Source organism: Chelonoidis abingdonii, chromosome 6 (assembly GCF_003597395.2).
Source record: "Chelonoidis abingdonii isolate Lonesome George chromosome 6, CheloAbing_2.0, whole genome shotgun sequence".
Classification (NCBI taxonomy): domain Eukaryota; kingdom Metazoa; phylum Chordata; order Testudines; family Testudinidae; genus Chelonoidis; species Chelonoidis abingdonii.
The window spans coordinates 33176643-33197953 of NC_133774.1; the positions used below are offsets into that span (position 1 = coordinate 33176643).

The 21311-nt window shown below is 41.0% G+C and overlaps 1 protein-coding gene across 1 annotated transcript in view; it reads left to right on the top strand.

The window, feature by feature from the left end:
• The window catches only part of PARP8 (poly(ADP-ribose) polymerase family member 8), a 175403-nt gene that overhangs the window by 70299 nt on the left and 83793 nt on the right, over nucleotides 1–21311 (top strand). Inside the window, exons 3-7 of the mRNA XM_032805284.2 lie at nucleotides 6472–6509; nucleotides 7210–7299; nucleotides 9616–9686; nucleotides 13347–13424; nucleotides 20240–20334. Coding sequence (XP_032661175.1) covers nucleotides 6472–6509; nucleotides 7210–7299; nucleotides 9616–9686; nucleotides 13347–13424; nucleotides 20240–20334 — 372 coding nt within the window. The remainder of the gene's footprint in view (nucleotides 1–6471; nucleotides 6510–7209; nucleotides 7300–9615; nucleotides 9687–13346; nucleotides 13425–20239; nucleotides 20335–21311) is intronic.

Consider the following 21311-nt stretch of genomic DNA (forward strand, 5'->3'; position numbering starts at 1 on the left):
TCTCTGATATCCTTGGATCAACACGACTACAACAACATAGTATAATTCATTGACTTTCATTAAATGTTAAACAGTTGCACAGTACTTGAAGATAATTAAGAGAAATGCTATTACTAATTGTGATAGTTTGTGGCCAGATTTTAATCTCAAATACACCAATATAATTCCACCATAATTTCATTGATGTCAATGCAATTATGCCAGTTTTATACTTATGTGAGAGCAGAATTGGATGTTTTTTCCTGTTCCTTCTCCCCACTCCTTGTAATTTGTAGAAACTAAAATATATACTATATCTTACTTCCAAAATACAGAGTAAAAATGTCTGTTCGAAATAATGTTATCCTTTCAAAAGCAATGAATAGGTAATTAATTAGATACTTTGGCCCAAAGTGGTCCGTTTTGTAATTCTGTGGACTTCAGTGAAGTTACTCTATGGATCCTTTTAGCACTCCAATTTTTTTTAATGTAGGCACTCAATGTAGTCTTATTGTTGTATCTGAGGTTGTAAGTCTGTCCTTAACTCATTTTATTGAGCCTTCATGTATGGACTAGATGACCTAATAGGTCTTTTTTCATCTTTAACATTTATTCTTTGATGAGGTGGATCTAAGGCTGTGAATGTGTCTTAAACAAAAAGAGCTTCATTAGAATTCTGTAACTCTAGATTTCTAGATATCAGAAAGTGTAGAAATGATTAGTAAGGTTAGAAAACCAGTCTTCACTCTCTTCTCTTAACCCTGCCCCTCCACTGTATATCGGCAGGAGACCTTCAGAGCTGTTACAAGAAAGAAACTTAAGTTTTATTTCTTCAAGATATTTATTACAATAATGTGTGTTTTTGTTGTGTAATGATGTTATCTGCACCCACGCTTCCATTTTCTGTCAGCCACAAGTCCTTATCACCAAAAATGCAAAGGGTTTGCTTGCCACCCATGTGTACAGGAAGAAGATGTTTAAGATTGATCTCAGACTAGGTCAGAGGCATGGGATCTCTAATTAAAATTGAGAGGCTAATTAGAACAGGGCAGTGGATCGTGCACAGTATTATGTGTATGGCTGGTGTTGGGATACATGATCCATGCTACAGTGGTTTGGCTCTCCAGTCCATAAGTAATTGGTAAGTTTATAGCTCTCCAGCCAGTATGCAGAGATTTTTGAGGGAAATATGGATGTCTGTGGTCTGAAATTGAATGATAGAAGATGGTGCTCAAGGGCAAGGAGACCAAGTTAAAGCTGGGTTGGAAGCTTAGATGAATATCTCACTTTGGAAAATGTCCCAGTAAAGCCCGTTTGTTTGAAGATATGCAGCAAATCTGATTAAATTATGTTACAAGAATTCTTAGGCTTAGTTCTCATGAGAGCTTCATCTGCTTTGTACCATTCCTGCTGTGCCATACAGCTGGAAACCTAGTTTAAAGGGTTTCATGAAGAAGAAACCTACAGGTGGGCTAGAGCAGAGTAGTGTGAATTTGATGGACTACATATGTGCAGAAGTGTTTTCAGGATTGTGACGCGTTAGTAACTTAGCTGGTGTGGCTCTAGGACAAACCCATGATTTTGCAAACTATACTGTGATACATAAAACCTGCAATATTTAGACACAGAATGAGATGTCAAGAGTTGATATATAGCTGTAAACCCAAATGTATTTGTTTTTACAGGTTTAAATCAGACACTTAACATTATGTGAGAACATTGCTGTGGTTTATTTTCCCTTGTATTTGTTTTTAATCCATGTAAAACTCTAATGACTTGAAATCTTAAAATACAAAGCTGCTCTGCATCAGTAGACTGTTTTGCTAGTTGAGAGTTATTTTCACTGGTGTTGTCTGTGCAGAGGAGTATTGTTTAAAGCAGGGGTGGCCAACTTGAGCCTGAGAATGAGCCAAAATTTACCAATGTGCATTGTCAAAGAGCCACAGTAATATGTCAGAAACCCCCGCCATCAGCTTCCCCTCCCTGGGTCCCAGCACGTCCCGCCCACCGGCAGCCCTGCCGATCAGCATCTCCCCCTCCTTCCCCACACCTCCCAATCAGCTGTTTCATGGCATGCAGGAGGCTCTGGGGGGGAGAGGAGAGGAGCGAGGACACGGCAGGTTCAGGGGAGGGGGCGGGAAGGGGTGGAGTAGGGGCAGGGCCTGTGGCAGAGCCAGGGATTGAGCAGTGAGTAGCCCCCGGCACATTGGAAAGTTGGCACCTGTAGCTCCAGCCCCGGAGTCAGTGCCTGTAGAAGGAGCCACATATTAACTTCCGAAGAGCCGGATGTGGCTGTGGAACCATAGGTTGGCCACCCTAGGCTTTATTGTCATAGGCCTGATCCTATGTAGCCAATGGACTCCCCACAGGAGTAACAGTACACCTGGGCATACCTCTTTGCAGGACTGAGGCCACAGTATGCAGGTGTGATTTTGGTACTGCATCGCAGCGGTGGGTCGGGAATGAGCTGCTTCTAATCAAATTAGTATAAACCTGTCATCTTCTTCTTCCCATATAATTATCAAGTGAAAGAGACTGAATGTGTTTTCTAAGAGCCTGATCCAGCACTCATATTGATGGCAATGGTAGCCTGTACATTGTCTTCAATAAACACCGAATTGAGCCCTTAGCCCCTTGGGGCAATGTTCTGAGATATCGATGTATTGTCAGATTTGTTATATTTGGAACCGTTTTCTTCAGTGGGCCATAATCTAATTTTATATATACACACACAGATATGGTATATGTGAAATTCAATTCTCTATACATACTACATGAAAATGAAATAAAATCCATACCTTTGTACCCACAAACATTTCAACCAACTTAAAAAAATACAGTAATGCCAAATCTCAGATGAGACTGTATATAAAGATAATCAATTCATCATAAAATAATTACTGTTAAAAATCTTTGGTGATGAACATGGAGTGTATTACAAATGTGCATCCAAATCCAGTTTATGAACTCCTGTCAAATACAGATAAGGATTTTCAAAATTATCTCTGTAAATGGAGAACTAGTACAATATACACTTAAAACCATTTGCATGAAGCATACCCTGCATAAAATTATCATTAAACTAGGCCTGCAGCTATAAATGTGGACATTATTTTAAGCAATAAGAAGTTTACTTTAAATATCATAAGCAGTGAAACATGACATCTCGCTCTAACTTAATGTTGTCTGCAAAGTAACAAATGTTTTGTGATAATATTTCTATTGTAAAGGTTCTGAGCTTGAAGGTCAAGGAATATATTTGCTTTAGGATGTCTTCTACAAAGGAGCTGTTGTCTGTCACAGGAATAAGCTAAATCAGAAGTTCTCAAACTGAGGGTTGGGACCGCTCAGGGGGTTGCGAGGTTATTACATGGGGGATTGTGAGCTGTCAGCCTCTACCCCAAACCCTGCTTTGCATCCAGCATTTATAATGGTGTTAAATACATAAAAAAGTGTTTCTAATATATAAGAGGGGTTGCACTCAGAGGCTTGCTATGTGAAAGGGGTCACCAGGACAGAAGTTTGAGAACTACTGAGCTAAATGATGCTGAAATAGCATCCTCATTAAGCCTATGCCACCACCTAAAACTTGTACCACTTTAACTCTGCTGTTATTGTCTGGGGGTGCAACCTTCCTAATGTGGATGGAATTATATTAGTATAAATTTGCTTATTCCTGTATGAAAAGGGAAATAAGCTATACTGGTATAAGTAGCCAGGGTATCAAATTCATGGTCCATTTTGGTCAATTTCATGATCATAGAATTTTAAATTTAGTCAATTTCACTGTTTCAGATGTTGACATCTGAAATTTCATGGTGTCATTTGTGAGGGTCCTGACCCAAAAGGGATTGTGGGGGGTCACAAAGCTGTTGTAGGGGAATTGGGGGATTGCCACCCTCACATCTGCTCTGCCTTCAGAGCTGGGTTCTGAAGGCAGCGGCTGTGGAGCTCCTTCCTGTAGCTTGGGACAGGGTTCCCGGAGCTGGGTCTTATCTGGCCCTGGCTGGGCTGGGGAGGGACAGGCCACTTCTTCCCCTGCATGCCTCTCTCAGGGGAGATCAGACTCCGAGTACCTTCCCCAGCTGCAGGAAGCTCCACTGCCTAAATGAAATAGTAATACTGTGTGTAGACCAGGTTTAAGTGAATTTCAATTGCCTCAGAGCACTGACAAAATAAAGTACAGAAGCTTTTTTGCTCTCTAAAGTTTTAGTCCTGTGGGGTGTTAAACATTCACAATGTTCTTTGAAGTCAGTGGCCACTGAGGTGCTCAAACTTAGCTCCCTGATTCTTTGGTTCTGTCGTGGCCCAAACTGCTTTTGAAATCAGTTGGAGATTGGTTGAATAGTGACTGCCAGTCTGAAGCTCTTTAAGGGAGATTGTTCAAGTCAGAAATTGCTTTAAGGATTCAATTAAAATATAGCAGATGTACAATCGGTAGGAAGTAGCTTGCCATTAATGCATTAAAAATAATATACCTTTTCATGCATAGAAATGAGAGAGATTTTTTGGCACCAAAAACAAATTCAGTTTTTTAAACATATTTCCGTAAGTTGAACATAACTAATGTATGATTACAAGTGTAAGCATTATGCTACTTCCCTCCATAGGTTCAAATGGACAGTTTTGTGTTCCCTAACTATGGGCTCAATTGTGCATGATAGGCAGAGCCTGAGTAAAGGCCAATGTGGAGGCGAACTGTGCCAGTGGGAGCTACATATGGCACAGTGCCTCTGAGTGCTGCAGCATACATGGAGAGCACCACATTATTATGCCCTTCCAGAGGGGCAGCAAAAATTCCCCTGCATACTCAGAAAATGTTTAATTTTAAATGGGGGAAACCACTATTTGCAGTGAATTTAATTAAATTTAATTACATTTTTGGTTTTCTTTCAACATCAGAAGTAAGAAATCTATAGGAAACAGACAGATTTCCTCCTAAATTTTAGGCGTTAAACTAGATTGGCGGTGTTTCTAATAAAAATGCAGATTTTATTTTTTACTCCAAATAAACATCCCTTACTTTTTTAAGCATTTATTTATTTTTAACCTTATGAACACATCTGCCTTTTTAAATTGCTTCTTCTGTGTGACACATCATTTAATTTTAGTCTGGCAGTTAGATTTTCTCCTTATACTCTCTCAAATGGAGGAAACATCAAAATTTTGTGCAGATTTTATTTAGGCGTTCCCCTTCCCTACTCCAGGCTGTTACTAGGAGCACAACACCTTTTTCTTTTCTTTTTTCTTTTCTTTTCTTTTCTTTTCTACTTCCTAATCTTGATTTCCTTTTTCATAACTTCAAGGTTTCCAATCATCTCTACCTCTTTTTCCCTTTTTCATGGTTTATGCACACATCTATCTTCTGTCCTCTGTCCCACTCTCTACTGGGACTAAATCATAGATGCAAGGCACCCTTGACTTCAACTGGCCTTGAATCAGGAACTAAACTTGGTTGTAGTTGTTTGCAGAATCTGGCCTGAGGATATTTTTAATCCAAGAACCTGATCCTGAAAGTCCTATGAATGTAGAATCACCTCTTGATTCCACTGGGAGTTCTATCCATGGAGAATCAGCACTATATTTTTTTCTCATCAGTTTTACACTGATGTGACCATGGCTATTACACTGTGCACACACCAGAATGTATTATTTAGATATGCAGGTAGACATATATATATGAGTTCTGAAAAGAAAAGTACATGAATTATACAGTGGAAAGCTTTCAGCATGCTACACAAATTAATTTGCTTGGTGTAAAATAAGGATGCACATTAACCTTCTTAAAAAAATTAAGTCCATGAGTCTGATTCAGCACTTGGCTGCCAGTGGGCAGACTTCTACACCAGTGGTGGGCAACCTGCGGCCCATCAGGGTAATCCACTGGTGAGCCGCCAGACTTTGTTTACTTTTGCGCCATTCCCAGCCAATGGCAGCTGCAGGAAGAGACAGGGCCACAGGGACGTGCTGGCCGCCGCTTCTGGTCAGGAACGGCGAACTGCAGCCACTGGGAGCTCCGAGCAGCCGTGCAGAGGTAAACAAAGGGTCTAGTAGCCTGCCAGTTGATTACTCTGTTGGGCTGCAGGTTGCCTACCATTATTCTACACCTATGCAATCTCACTGAAGTCAGTGTTATGCCCACACGGAACCAATTGTAGGATTGGGACATATGTATACATTTAAACAAATAAAACATAGTAGGCTCAATGGAGGCAGTGAAATATTACTGTAAAGAGAACACTTTATAATGCAATGATGATATTTTTAAGACAGTTTAATTTAGACCTTAGCTGGTTTAGCAGAAGTAAACCTTTGAAATGGGGCATTACATTTTTGAGCTAAGCACTTCAAAAGCTGTCAGAGTAGCTGTTGCCTCCTGTCTTGGAAGCTGTCAGAAATCTATAAATAAACAGATAATTCAGAAGTAGAGAAAATTCTTATGCTGTTATTGTTATTAACATCCTTGTTTCTTTCTTTTTTTGTTCCTTTCAGCATATCCTATTCAGTACATGTCTCGGAGGATTATCCAGGTATAGTGCAACATTCTTGTGCTTGAAGCAAATATCATTGTTAGAGCAATATTCAGAGGTTCAGATGAAGATATTGAAAAAGCATTAATGTGTTCTAGGAGCTTCTTTTTGCTAATCATTTCCTGTTAGTTAGATTGTTTTCATAGTCATTTCTCCTTTTCAGCCTTCATTTGTCAGCCAGGTCAGGGTGAGAGAACCTGATTCACAAGTTTAGCGAGAAGGGGGTTTGTGACGCTTACTGTGTCTAAAGCTGTCAATGATGATAATCTAAAAACAACCTAATTCTTGTTTGGTATGAAATATATAGCTTGATCCAGTAAAGTGCTTAACATTCTGGCTCTGATCCAATAAAGCACTCAAACCTGCTTGAAGTCAAGGGACTACTTGTGTTCTTAATCTTAAGCATGTGCTTAGGTGCTTTGTTGCATCAGAGCTGCACAGGAGGTCCATCCTGCCTAGAGCTTGTTGCAAGATCAGGGCCAAAGGAAGTTAACCTTCCTTTCTCCTACCCTTACATGTTTTGCATATTTAGACACTTCAGTGCACATAGGAGACCCACAGATATGAAGTAGTTCCTTTATGTCACAGATGGAAGCATACTGGTGGGGCAGCCTGGGAGGCTGCTTGGATGGTGTCATTGGAGTGTGGATTGGGCCCTTATTATGTACCCATTATCCTAAGAACTGTTTCTCTTTTATAGATAACACATATGTTTCCAGTTCAGATAATGATGAAGATGTGTTAGTTACAACAGATTCAATCCCAGTAATTTTCCATAGAATCGCAACAGGTAATATTGAGTCACAAATGATTTTTCAAGTTAAAGTTTTGTGGGGGACTGCAGGATACTGCCGATACATAAAAGATGATATCCCAATACGTATTGTTGTGCATCTTGTAGTTTTCTCACAAGCTCATTGTTGGGTATGGTCAGACCTTTTGAAATAGAAGCAACTAAAATATTTCTTTTGGGGAGTGTATAGGCAATATGTGTTTTCACTCATAGCATGGCTTACAATCATGCTAAAGCAATCCTGTTTGAATGCAATGGGACACACTTGCCTATCATTAAGGCTGCCCAACACTTCCCTTTGTAAGACCTCATTTTCATTTGCTTATCACTTTGCTAAACTTTAACCATTGGGATGAACATTTCTGTCAGGTATCTACCTCAGGCTGATTTTTTTAAATGTTCAACAGAAATGGTTTAGCCATTTTTGAGAACAAAGCTAGGGAAGAACACATTGTTTTGACCATGTTAAATAATTCCAGCACCCTTGTCTTTGAAAAGCTCTATCAACCTCATGCTTTGGAACAGAGAGTTGAAATTTGCCTGGGTAGTGTCAGAGATGTGCCTTTTGCCAACCCCATGAAAATCTGCCCACATTTGGCTCTTATAAGCTTTTAAAAATCACAGTTCACATATGCTCAGCTGCTAAATTCCCCAAAGATTCTGTCCACAATGAGCATGTTGCAGCAAGAGGCTGACTTTTCCTGCAATTGCAGCTCTGAGCTGCTGCAAGCTGTGCTGGGTTTGGGTCTAGGCATGTGAACTGAGAGTAGGAAAATTCTCCTGTGCTCTCAGTGACTCTCCTGCAGGACCCAGGCAGTGTGGAGAAGGAAGCTGTCAAATTGGACCTTAGAGGGGACAAGAGCTGGAGTGGCAGGATCAGTAAATTGGGAGCCTGTGACTGCAATCTGCCAGGAGGAGAGAAGAAAACGAGGAGTGGGAGTTGGGGATGAGAGGCAAGGGTGGAGGCTGAGACTGGGCGCTGGGGGACAACCTGGGATTGGCTGGGAAAGGGAACTGCGACTGGCTGGTCAAAGAGAGTGGGACTGGAAGCCTGAGAAGGAAACAGGGGCTGGGGATGGGGGACTGGGAGCCAGTAGATACAAAGGAGACTGCACAGGCAACCTTAGTTCTGTCGTTTCCTAACTTTTGAGTGCTTGACTTTGCAACCTTAATACTGTTATTTTAACATAGTTTTTTGTGTTTAACATAGAATTAGCCTGAAAAATATATTTTCGGTGCAGGAATGGAAAACTGGTACAAAGTTGCTAGAAAGCAAACATTTTAGGCTCTTAATCTGATCTCACTTAAACTGATGTAAATCAGTGGAGTTACAGAGAAGCAAAACAGCCATGAGATCCTAATCAGACCCTTAAGATACATTTCTTTCTTCAAAGATACACGTGTTATAATATTTTTAAATCAAGTGTGAAATTTAATATTAAACATCAAAACCTTTTTGTCTCTATAAAGAAAATGAAATGACTTTATTTTGCCAGTTTCTTTTATTCTTATGTAAAATCCAATTAAAATCAGTATCTCAATTGTCATCTTGTAGCGTTCCAGCAAAGAAGAAATTTAAATTGGCACCCAATAATGGCAATATGTGCAGTATAGATACTGCACACCCAGCTAGCACAGCTATAAATAGCAGTGTAGACAGTGAGGCATGGCTTGGGCAAGTACAGTAGAGTGCCCTACACACCTGAACCTCCAGGGTATATACTCTACATGGCTCTCTACACTCCCAAGCAGTGCCTCACATGGCATTTACCTGGCTATTATAATGTCCTGCTGCCTGCCTTCTGCTGGAGTCTTTCCCTGTTGTCTACATGTTGGCCAGAGCCTTTCACTGTGGCATACAACCACGCACAGTGCAGTGCAGTAAGTGTGGTCATAGCCTGCCATTCACTGCAGCGAGCAGCTACATATGCAGGTCCTGTACTCTACACACCTCCGTAAGTGTGGACATAGCTTAAGTCTAGTTTACAAGTAAATAAAACCGATGGGGAAAAACCTATTTATGCAGCATTTTGTATTGTAGAATCATGGATTCCTGAGGGATCTTGGCTTCTTGTATTTATATTGCTAGATTGTAAGCTCTGTGGAGCAGGGACTGTCTTTTTGTTCTGTGTTTGTACAATACTTAGTACAGTGGAGTCCTTGTCCATGACTGAGGCATCTAGGTGTTACAATAATGCAAATACTACTGCCACTACACTTATTTCAGTTTGTTTTTTTTAAATTACATAAATAAAATGATTTTAGATTTGTCATGGCTATTAACTATTTTCCTTTTTAATGATTTTTTTTTAGAATTAAGAAAAACCAGTGATGTTAACTGTTGCTTATCTATAAAATCAAAATTACAGAGGGAAAATGGAGAGGTATGGTATTGCTTTATTAATGTAGTCCTTATATATTTTTTCATTGGAAGGTAGAGTAACAAACTACAGAACATAACTTAATATTTCTTTTGCATTTAATTTGTTAAAACAAACACTGGGATGGAATTCTGGCCCCACTGAAGTCAATGAGGCTTTTGCCATTGATATCAAAGAGGTCAGGATTTCACTCCAGATGTACACAAACAATCTATAGTTTTGCAAGGAGGCTGTTAAAAATATGCAAAGTGTTATCAGTCTAGGATGACTGAACCTTCCCCATAACGTTTTCTGCCTTGGAAGTACAACTGTGTCAGAGAAGCTGATCACAAAGCAGTTATCTCCTAACCTGATCTTATGCACAGGATCAGATATTTCAAACATTCACTTCCTAGCTTAGCGCTTACTAATGTGAGAATGACAGTCCCATTGAAGTCAATGGACCTGTTCATGACAGAGTGAACAATAGAGTATCAGACCCCATGGTTCCAGTGTGTAATTTATATTTGGTTTCATAACTAGGTCTGATCAAGGAAATAACATAGTTAAGAAACAGCATTCAGATGAAGTCTTTGGTGAAAATTGGCACACAGATACTAAGTCTGACAAACCCTTATTACCAAGCATATTATCACATTACTGCCACTGTAATCAAAGGGCTTAAGCACTTTATGGCCCTGATTCAGAAAAGTGCTTAACCACATGCTTAACGTTAAATGCTTTCTTGAATAAGAAAAAGTTCCTGAATTGTAGTCTATATTTGATTGTAATGGTTTGCTGGTTTCATCACATGTTTTATACTGAAATAGAGGACAACCCTGTGGCAGTGAGGTATCCTGATATGGTTGTGTTTGTAGCATATAGGCCCTTATTTTGATATAAGAAGTTGCAGTGGAAATTTTTGACTTGTCCTATCACAGAATTTTATTCAATGATCTTTAAAACTTAGAGAACCAAAATAGTCTCAAATTACAAAGTATTATGGAGTACATTCCTGGTGAAGAAATATTTTTATTTTAAAAAATTTTAGAGGAAATTAGATTTACTTTCACGATTAAAAGCTTGAGATAGATTAACTTTTCATGGCAAAGAAATAGAACTTTTTATAAATTTTAAATTGAATTAGGATCCAAGTAAGATATTTTTAAGAAACCTGTTAATGAAAATCTTTAACACCAACAATCTCTGTGAGCCAGACAATCAAAGTCTTTACTTCATTGCGTGATTATATCATACATGCTGGGTTTATCACTCTTCTAGTATGAGGAGTTTCATTTCTCTTTTCTTCTGTTGTTGATGTGTTTATTTTGTTTATATTTGCAGCATGCTTCCCGGGGATCTAAGGTTATTATTAGGCAGTGGAGACTGAATACAGTCTTTTGTTTTTCTTCAGTAAAATACCAGCAAAAAAAAAGTCAAAATTGCTATGAAATTGGCTGTAAATACAATTTTCACTCAATATACACATGCACAGCATACAGTATGAATTTACAGGCAGAGGTAAGGAGATAAGATTAGAATATGAGGCTGTGGAAATTGGTGGCAAAAATATATCTCACTTTTCTGAATCTAGAAGATTAAAAGGAAAATTCTGTTCAATTCACACAGTTGATTTCTGGGTTATTATGGAAGTTTTGTGCCTCCTGTGAATGCAAAATGTGCAATAGATAAACTGTGGGTCAAATAGGAGAATTTTGTCTTTATGATTTTATCAAGTATTCAATTTATGTGAGCTCCTGTTAACATAAGTGCTGTGAATGACAAATGGATTGTGGGAAAACAAGAAATAATGTCCTTAAACAGTTGAATGACGTTAAGCAAGGACTAAAGTGTGACTTTCTGACTTACGTTGATAAAGTAGTACCATTTTCTATGAGTCGTCCCTATTGTGAGTTTAAATTAATAAGTTAATTCTTTTAAAGGGATTTGAAGGTGAATGTTTTATGTAAAATCTAAGTGTTATTTATGTTGTTGACAAATTAATATAGACTATTATAGTTGATTTGCCAGAATACATTAGGTTAATGCCTATAGGTAGGATCCTACCAAATTCAAGGGCCATTTTGATCAATTTCACAGTCATAGGATTTTAAAAATCGTAAATTTAATAATTTCAGCTATTTAAATCTGAAATTTCACAGGTAAAATTCGTGAGTAATTGTAATTGTAAGTTCCCTCTAACCTAACCTAAGTTCCCTCTAACCTGCACAGGCGCGCAGCTACCTGTTAAGCCCTGCACAGGAGCACAGGGCTGTGGCGGGGAGAGGCGCCCCTTCTGGCCGCCCCCAGCGCAGACTGCAGCAGCGAGGAGAGGCACCTGTCCTTGCCAGCCAAAGCACGGACCTACAGTGGCAGGGAGAGGTGCCCTTCTCTGCTGACCAAAGCCTGGTAGGAAGAGGTGCCCCTCTCTGCTGGCCAAAGCATGGACCTGCAGCGGCGGGGAGAGGTGCCCCTCCCCACCAGCCCCACCACAGACCTGCCCCGTCAGATGTGCCGCAGCCAGGGAAGAGGAGCCCCTCCCTTGGCTCAGCCCAGCCCCACCGGTGCTGCCATGTCTGGGGAGAGGCGCCTCTCCCCTGGCCACCAGCTGCCGCAGCAAGAGAGGGCTGGGAGGAATCTTCTTTCTCCCCACTGCAGCTCCGGGGCAGCCTGCACCCCAAACCCCTCATCCCCGGCCCCATGTTTGAGTCTGCACCCGCCTGCACCCCAACCCTCTGCCCCCGCCCTTAGCCCCCTTCTGCACCCTGAACCCCTCATCCCCAGCCCCACTCCAGATCCCGCACCCCCAGACCCCAACCCTCTGCCCCTGCCCTGAGCCCCCTCCCACACTCTGAACCCCTTGGCGCCACCACAGATCACTTCCATAATGGTGCACTTAACAAATTCATTCCACACATGGATGTAAAAAATTAGAGGGAACACTGGTCCTGACCCAAAAAGTAATTGTCTATGTGGGGGTGGTTGCAAGGTTATTGTAGAGGGGATTGTGGTACTGCTACCCTTGCTTCTGAATGGCTGCTGGTGGTGGCACTGCTGACTTCGGAGCTGGGCAGCTGGCAAGTGGCGGCTGCTGGCCCGAAGCCCAGTTCTGAAGGCAGAGCCACCTCCAGCATCAGCGCAGACGTAAGGATGGCATGGTATGGTATTGCCACCCTTACTTCTGCACTGCTGACTGCAGAGCTGAGCACTGCTTTTAGAGCTGGACACCCGGGCAACAGCCGCCTCGCTCTGAAGGCAGCGCAGAAGTAAGGGTGGCAATACTGCAACCCCCTAAAATAACCTTGTAACCTCCCTGCAACCGTCTTTTGGGTCAGGGCCCCCAATTTGAGAAACACTGGTCTCCCCCATTAAATCTTCATAGTATAGGGTAAAAGCACCCAAAAGACCAAATTTCACCGGGGATGGGGAGACCAGATTTCACAGTCTGTGATGCATTTTTCATGGCCAGGAATTTGGTTAGGCCCTACCTATAGGGACACAGTTTAATTTTGCCATTCATTGGTTGAATCAGGCCCACGATCCTCTTGCCTAGAAGTTCCTAATGAAAACTCTAAATAAAGTGTATGAAGTGTTTATTTGTAACATACATAATTACAAAAAGAAGAAAAGCAAATGTCATTCTCCTGTTTCATTTGCTAAACTTTGTTTATTTTTTTAAATAAGGACTCGAGGCACAATAGTGCAGTTGAAGAAGATTCTGAAGGAGATAATGATTCTGAAGAGTTTTATTATGGGGGACAGGTAAGGGAGAACATTTTCCCAATAATTTCCAAACAATGTCCTTTGAAGGCTTCTGAGATAATTTATTTTGAGTTTTATATTGATCTTCAAATTTGTGCAGTTGTAAGGACAAGAAAACTGATTGTAACTTGGATGTTTTTGAAAATGAGATCTATTTTATAGCTTCCAGGAAATACTGTTCACTCTAGAAAGCATATATCCTATTTACATCAATGAAAGCAAAATAGGGTTGTAAACTGTTATGCGTTGGGGTTGACATCTGGTAAAAATAATAGCACTGCATTTTAACGGTAAAAGTGGTAGCTACAAAACTCTTGTGATCTATACTATAGTAAATTTTCTCCTTTCTGAGCTCTGTAGTCTAATTCACCTAGAGAGATGCTGATTTAAAAAAATAATAATTATATCTCTGTGTCTTTCCCTCTTGTTCCCTCAGCAGAATTATTTATTACCATATCCTAGTCCCTACTGGAAATTAAAATGTTCCCTTTGTACTTATTTCTTTTGAGAGGTCAATGGAGTGTTTGACTAGGGCACTCTCTTTACTCTTGATGTCCAAAATCATCAACTAAGGGGCCAATACATTCAAACAGTGTTCATGGGGGTGGTTTTTGTTATATAGGCTTGCGGCCACCAGGAAACAGACTGAGAACACCATTCCATAAGCTACCAATTAGCTGTTAAATAGTAACAGGTTTCGGTCAATATTTGTCTAGAATGTGTTTGAACTGGTTACATTACATTCTATTTAGGTAGCACCCTTGCTCCATGGAAAGACAGCACAGAGAGATGGGAATAAAATACAGTAATCACCAAAAGCAAAAAAATCAACAGCTGTGATTGTCCTGAATGAGTACAAAATACTGGGTAAACAAAAAGAGGAAGAAAGAAGACGAGATCGTTAGAAGTGCATTAATGAGAGGAAAAGAGACAGGTTATGAGATGGGATATAAAATGAGAGAGTCAGGCATAGTCTACACTACTGCAGTAAATTGATCTAAGCTACGTTACTTCAAGTACGTGAATAACGTAACTGAAGTAGACATAGCTAGATCCACTTACCATAGTGTCTACACTGCACTGTGTCGACTGGAGATGCTCTCCCACCAACTTACCTTACACTTCTCGGGGAGGTGGAGTACAGGAATCAATGAGAGAGTGCTCTCCCATCGATTAGGCACGTCTTCACCAGCCCACTAAATCGATGCCACCACATCGATTGCAGCAGCACCAATTTAGCTCCATAGTGAAGACATGCCCACAGAAAGAGAAAGTGAGTTCTAAAGAGTTTTGTGTAAGAAAAAGAAGGCATGAAGAAGAAGAATTGTGAGATGAATGAAGAGAGCTAATAGGAAGACAAATAATAGAGAAGCCGCATAAGGATGTGCTATGTTAACTTTGATGGAATAAATGGGCCAAAGGTGTTAACATAACCACTCGCTGACTGATATTAAACAGGGTTAAACAAGGAGTTTGGTATACAGAGACCTCAGCCTGCTTAGTACGATGGCAAAGATACCATTAAAAAGCCTTTTAACCTTTTATTAAAGATGCAGAGAAGAAGAGAAAACAGTTAAAACATTTTAAATGTTAAGTACTGAGTAAAGCTTTCATTTTGATGACATTTCTTGTTTCCTTTCCCTTTATCTGGACAGAGTTTTAAAAGGAAAAAAATAAAAACCTTGTTAGATTGTCTCCTAGATGATATCAGAGAAGGTAATGCCATCCTTTTGGATAAAAGAGAAGAAATTAGTTGAGATGAGCTTGAGCAACTGTTGCTGCTGCTCTTGTTAAAATCCTGCCCTATTTCATTCCAAATGGTGTTTTGGATTCTGCTGGAGCTGGTAGAGGTGGCAATGTTATCAGTGTCCCTGTCTTTGGCTGCCAGGATTAAGACAAAGAAGAACTGGGGAGATGGTGGAGGTGGCTGCCATGATGGTGACACTCATGCCAGTAACCTCCATCTGTTCTGTATTCTTCTCCCAAAGGCTTTATCTTTTAATGACCCCAAAAAGGGAGTGATGGTGGAATAGCCCATCCCCTCATTATTTTGTCTGCCTAATATCTAACACACCAATTTTGGTTAATTTCTAGTTCTACATCTTCTGTTTTCCAGCACAGTCTTTGAATTATATTAATTTGGCCCTTTTTAGTTTGGACTAATTTAGTCTCTTCCTGGTTCTCTCTTTCTAGATATGCAAACTGTATATAAAGTGATAAATGCCAATTTAACCACATGAGAAATACAGCTGGAGAAGAAATTGCTAGTCAAAGATAATCTTACCATTTCTAACTGGTGACAGCTGAAACAGTGAGAGAACTGATTGTGGGAAAAGGGGAAAGTGTAAAAGAGGAAAGCGTTTGGGAGTGGTGGTGAAGAAAAGACATAGGCTATGCCTATACTACAGCCTATGTCGGCCTAACTTATGTTGCTCAGGGGTGTGAATAAACCACTCCCGATCAATATAAATTACACCGACATAAGCGCCTGTGTGCACAGAGCTTCTCCCACCAACATAGCTTCTGCTGTTCTGGAGGTGGTTTTATTATGCCAATGGGAGAGCTCTTTCTTGCTGGCATAAAACTGCTTCACCAGATGTGCTGGAGCAGTGCAGCTGCATCCGGACAGCTGTGCTGCTGCAGTGCTGTACGTGTAGACATGCCCATAGTGTCTTGGTCATAGTGGAAAGGTTTGAATCACCTGTACATAATTTCCCCAAAAGATACAGTTGGGTAAACAGTTTAAAAGTAGCTAAATGACTTAGGCACCTAAGTCCTATTGATTTACAGTAGGAATGAGGGCTTGTCTACATTAAGAATTCATTCATGCCAAGGTGGGGTGTGAATCTACCCTGTATTAGCTTGCTGCAGACCGTCTTTGTGGACACTGCTGACGCACAGTTTGTTAATGTGCTTTGATGCAGTCCTCTTTGAAATGGGATTTAAGAATTATCTTCCTAAATCACTTAAACTCTTTTTAAGTGCTCTTACCCACTGTTATATTGGGACAAAGAAATCTATATCATGTCTCAGATTAATGTGGAGACTGTCTAACAAGTCATTCAGATTCGGTAAATTTATCAGACCTTGCACTTTTGGGACCTTTAACTCTTATACTTGCTGTCTGTGAGAGTCTTTGTGCGCTCTTCCTTTGAATCTCTACCCTCTGTACATTTTCAGGAGATAACAGCAGATCAGCTCTTGTTGAACCAATAACACCATTGCTTTTGATTCTTATACATGCTGCTCTTGTGGTGTAAACTTGCAGATGCAGTTGTAAAAAACCTCTGCCTTTAATCAAAGCTTCCACTCACTTCTGCATGTTCATAAATGTGTCTAGGGCTGTATCACAAGGATGGGCAATACCTTATATGATATGTTCCTAATTTGGCGTTCCTCCTTGCCAATAGGGGAACATGGAATTTGCTGCCCTTTCCAGCCCTTAGCCATCCATTACCAGAAATTTTGTGGGGAAGCATTATATTGGGGAGCCAGGCAACCCACATATTGTTCTGGAGAGATTTTTCTGATGCTTCATACAATAGGGAGAAAAAAGATGACAAGTCAAGTATGTTGTGATTCACGGGATAAACACCCTTCTCCATTCATAAGGCAGGACTCCATAATCATCAGTACATCATGTCAAGATTTACGTTGTTTAAGTCAGGTGTTCTCAATATTTTTTCTTTATGAGCCCCCCACTCCCACCCCACAACATGCTATAAAAACTCCATGGAACATGTTTGCTGCAACTGTTTTTCTGCACATCAAAGCCAGGACCAGCATCAGCAAGTAGGGCAATTGCCCAGGGTCCCACACCACAGGGTCCCTGTGAAGTTACGTTGCTCAGGCTTCATCTTCAGCCCCCCTTGGCAGGGCTTGGGGCCCCAGCTTCCGACCCATGCAGTGAGGCTTTGACTTTCTGCCCTTGACCCTAGCAAGTCTAATGCCGACCCTGCTTGGTGGACCCTCTGAAACCTGCTTGTGTCCCTCCAGGAGGCCCTGGATTGCTGGTCGAGAACTCTGGAGTGTGTGTATATATATATATATATATATATAGTGTCGGAATTCTTATTTAAAAAAAAAGAAGATAGCTTTTTCTCTCATCTAACATGAAAAAATAAAGGATGAACTTATGATTATGTCAGCAACTAGAGAGAGTAATGGGGGTCCTAGTTTTTTTCCTTCTTAAGGGGGAGGGGTATAAGGATGGGAGTCCTGCCACCCTCACCTTACTCACCCTCTCCCAGACAACTGATTCTGTCTGACTCAGCAAAATTCCAGTCCCCCAGCAGCAGCATCCTTTTCCCCTTCCCTATATTAGACCCTAGCTTCTGCAGCACAGAGGATAGGAATAAGACTCTTTCCAAAGCTATGCCTTCCATCTTTGACCAAAATAAGTCAGTGATACACTAGCTCAGATCCCTCCCTTTCCTAAATGTTCTTAGTACGTCTGATAACCTTGTGCTTCTGCTACACTGATGAGTTTCAGAGGGGCTTCAGAGTTTTTGATGAATTCCAAATGTGGTCAAATTATCATTGGCTAATTTTCACTTATAAAGGGGGATCAGATGAGTACTGTTTAATTCAGTTGAAATGTGCGTCTCTAACTGTCAAACTTGATACAGACCACTGAATTTCAGAATTAGAATCCTACTAGATATGATGTACAAATCAAGGGCCCAGTACTACCATCAGTTATGCCTGGGTAACAACAACTGTTGTCAGTGGGAAATCTACATGGATATTTGAAGGCCAGAATTGGACTCTAATGCTTCATTCTTTGTCTTTCTCAGTGAGACAAAGCCAAATTCTGCTCTCATTTCGTTTTGCACTCATCCAAATCTGCGAAATTCACTTCTGAAGAGTTACTCCAGATTTAAACCAGTGTAACAGGATACAAGGTGACCACATCATCTGTAGCAGGGGTGGCCAAACTGAGCCTGAGAAGGAGCCAGAATTTACCAATGAACATTGCCAAAGAGCCACAGTAATATATCAGCAGCCCCCCATTCGCTACCCCCTTCCAGCCCCCAGCACCTCCCACACACCAGCAGCCCTGCCAGTCAGCACCTCCCCCTTCCTCCCCATGCTCCCGCCTGCTACAATCAGCTGTTTTGCAGTGCACAGGAGACTCTGGTGGGGAGGGGCGAGGAGCAAGGGCATGGCAGGCTCAGGGGAAGGGGCAGGGGCCTTGAGGGAAGCGGTGGAGTGGTGGAGGACCTAGGGCCGAGCAGGGTGTTGAGCAGTGAGCACCCCACAGCACATTGGAAGTTAGCATTTGTAGCTCCAGCCTCGGAGTCAGCAGCTATACAAGGAGCCTCATATTAACCTTTGAAGAGCCACATGTGGCTCTGGAGCCCCAGTTTGACCACCCCTGATCTATAGGCATTCACTGTAAAAGTATGGATTACAGTATTTTTTCCTAAAGGACAATACTTGATACCTTTAAAATGGTATGTTATAGATCATTATAGAGTATAGACAAATATAACTTATTTGGACCTCATAAAGTCTAATCAAACTATCGGTTTTGTTCTATGATCTTAAACTTCCATTGACTGTTTCTACCTCCCGTGTGCAATAGAGATATGCAACGATACATTTCCTACTATATTATTAACACATTTTCAAAAGGAATAATAAAAGAGGAAGATTATCTTAGGTCATATCACTTCACAGTTTATGGTGTTGTAGGCTACCAGTAATAATAACAAAGTGATGAGTTCTAAGTCACTTAGGTGCTTTTGAAAATTCTATACTATATCCCTAATTAATTATTTTCTAGGTGATTGATTTCCTTGTCTCATGTGACTTTTTATCAGTTTATATTTTTGTTTTTAAAATGAAGTGGTTTTAGACTGGAGAAATATTATCAAGTAGAGTTATACAAATCTAGGAAGAAAGAAGGACTTCAGTGAGGCCAGGGTTTCATGCTGTATTTTTGGGTAGTTTCTATAGAGCCCCATAGATTTCATCCCTATTAAATTCAATAGGATTTTTCCATAAGAGATATTTATTATTATTAGTAGTAGTAGCGTTCCTACTTCTGCTACTTGTATTACTGAGTGCTTAGGAACCTGAATCAGGGACCAAGACCTCCTTGCGCTAAACACTCTACAAAAACAAGAAGAAAGAGTATCCCAAAGAGTTTACAATCTAAGCATAAAACAAGAGCAAACAGATAGATACAGACAGAAGGTGGAATACAAGGAAACAATGAGACAATATAGGTCAGTATGATAGTGGTCTCAGCATGCAAGTGGCCTAGCCATTTCAAGTTTTTTATAGGCATCATGCCAAAGGAGAATTTCAAGGAGGAATTTGAAGGAGGACAATGAGGTAGCTCTGCTTCTATTTGAACTTGGAATTGATTTTGCCAATTTTACACAATTTTTGCAAAGAAGTTTTTCCTTTCCTATTACACAGCCAATTTGTTTTTTCCCCAGAAAAAAAATGAAATCGGTCAAATGTTAAGATACTAAATAAACTCACCAACAAACTGACATTTTTCTTCATAGAAAGGAAATATTGAAAGTGAAGCTTTCACTTTTTTCACAAAAATCGCTTCTTTGTCAGTTTTTTTCCTCTCTTTTTTTCATATGGCCTTAGCAGCAGCTTGTGTTTTGGTACAGTACCATGGTAAACATACCATCAATGGAACATGCGGGCATATAATAGAAGAGAAAAGACCAGATGAAATTCATGGAACAACTTGAGTAACACCACCATATTTGCACTTAGAATACTATGAAAATGTTGCTGCTAGTAAAAAAATAAAATAAAAACACTCACCATATTACGTTTATCTGCAGGTTAACTACGATGGAGAACTTCACAAGCACCCACAGCTGGAAGCTGATTTGACAGCAGTGAGAGAGATCTATGGGCCTAATGCAGTATCTCTCAGGTACATCATTTTAGTGGGTAAAATTTTTGTCAGTTCTGTGGCTGGAAAAAGGACATAAAATTGGTTGTCAGCAGCATAAGTTTAGGGAATAGAAGCTTGTTGGCTATATTTTGGCATGTTGGACGTGTTGCAGATAGGTGTTTATGCAGGATCGCCATCACAAACTGTACAAAGGGTCATAACTAAGGTTATGATTTAGTCACAGGTATTTTTAGTAAAAGTCATGGACAGGTCACTGGCAATAAACAAAAATTCATGGCCCATGACCTATCTATGACTTATACTATAAATACCCCTGACTAAATCTTGGGGGGAGGGGGACACCCCAGAGGGATGCTGCTGGGGACGACATCTATTGGGGGTGTCCTGGGGACCTGTTGCTGAGGGGGTTAGCGGCACCAGCTGCCAGGGGATGCTGAACAGTGGCTGCTCCAGCCGCCCCGGGACCACTGCTCAGTCTCTGGGACCAGCAGCACTGGTCGCTACTCAGGCAGTTCCCGGAGCCAGCTCTCCAGGGCCGCCTGACCACTGACCGATGCGGCTGGCTTCAGGGCTGCTCCAGCAGCATCTGGTGTGGCTGGCTCCAGGGCCGCCCACAGCAGCTGGTTGTGGAGCCACTCCAGCAGCGCCCGCTGTGGCTGACCCCAGGGCCACATGAACAGGTGGCCCTGGAGCCTGCTGCTTGGGCACCCCTGGGGTCAACCACATTGATCACCGCAGAAGTCTTGGAGGTCACGGAAAGTCACGGAATCCATCATTTCCACAGCCTCCGTGACAAACATAAAGCCCTAGTTATAACCTACAGATTTCTAGGAGGATAATTTATATCAACTAACAGAAAGTGAACGAACATTATGATGGAGCAGTGATGATTCTGAGCTCTGCTTTGTAGTGTTGCTGAACTTGCTAATACAGCTGTCTATGCTCAGAACAATTTCTTAAGGCACCATCTTGTAAACATTGAAGTCAGTGAGAGT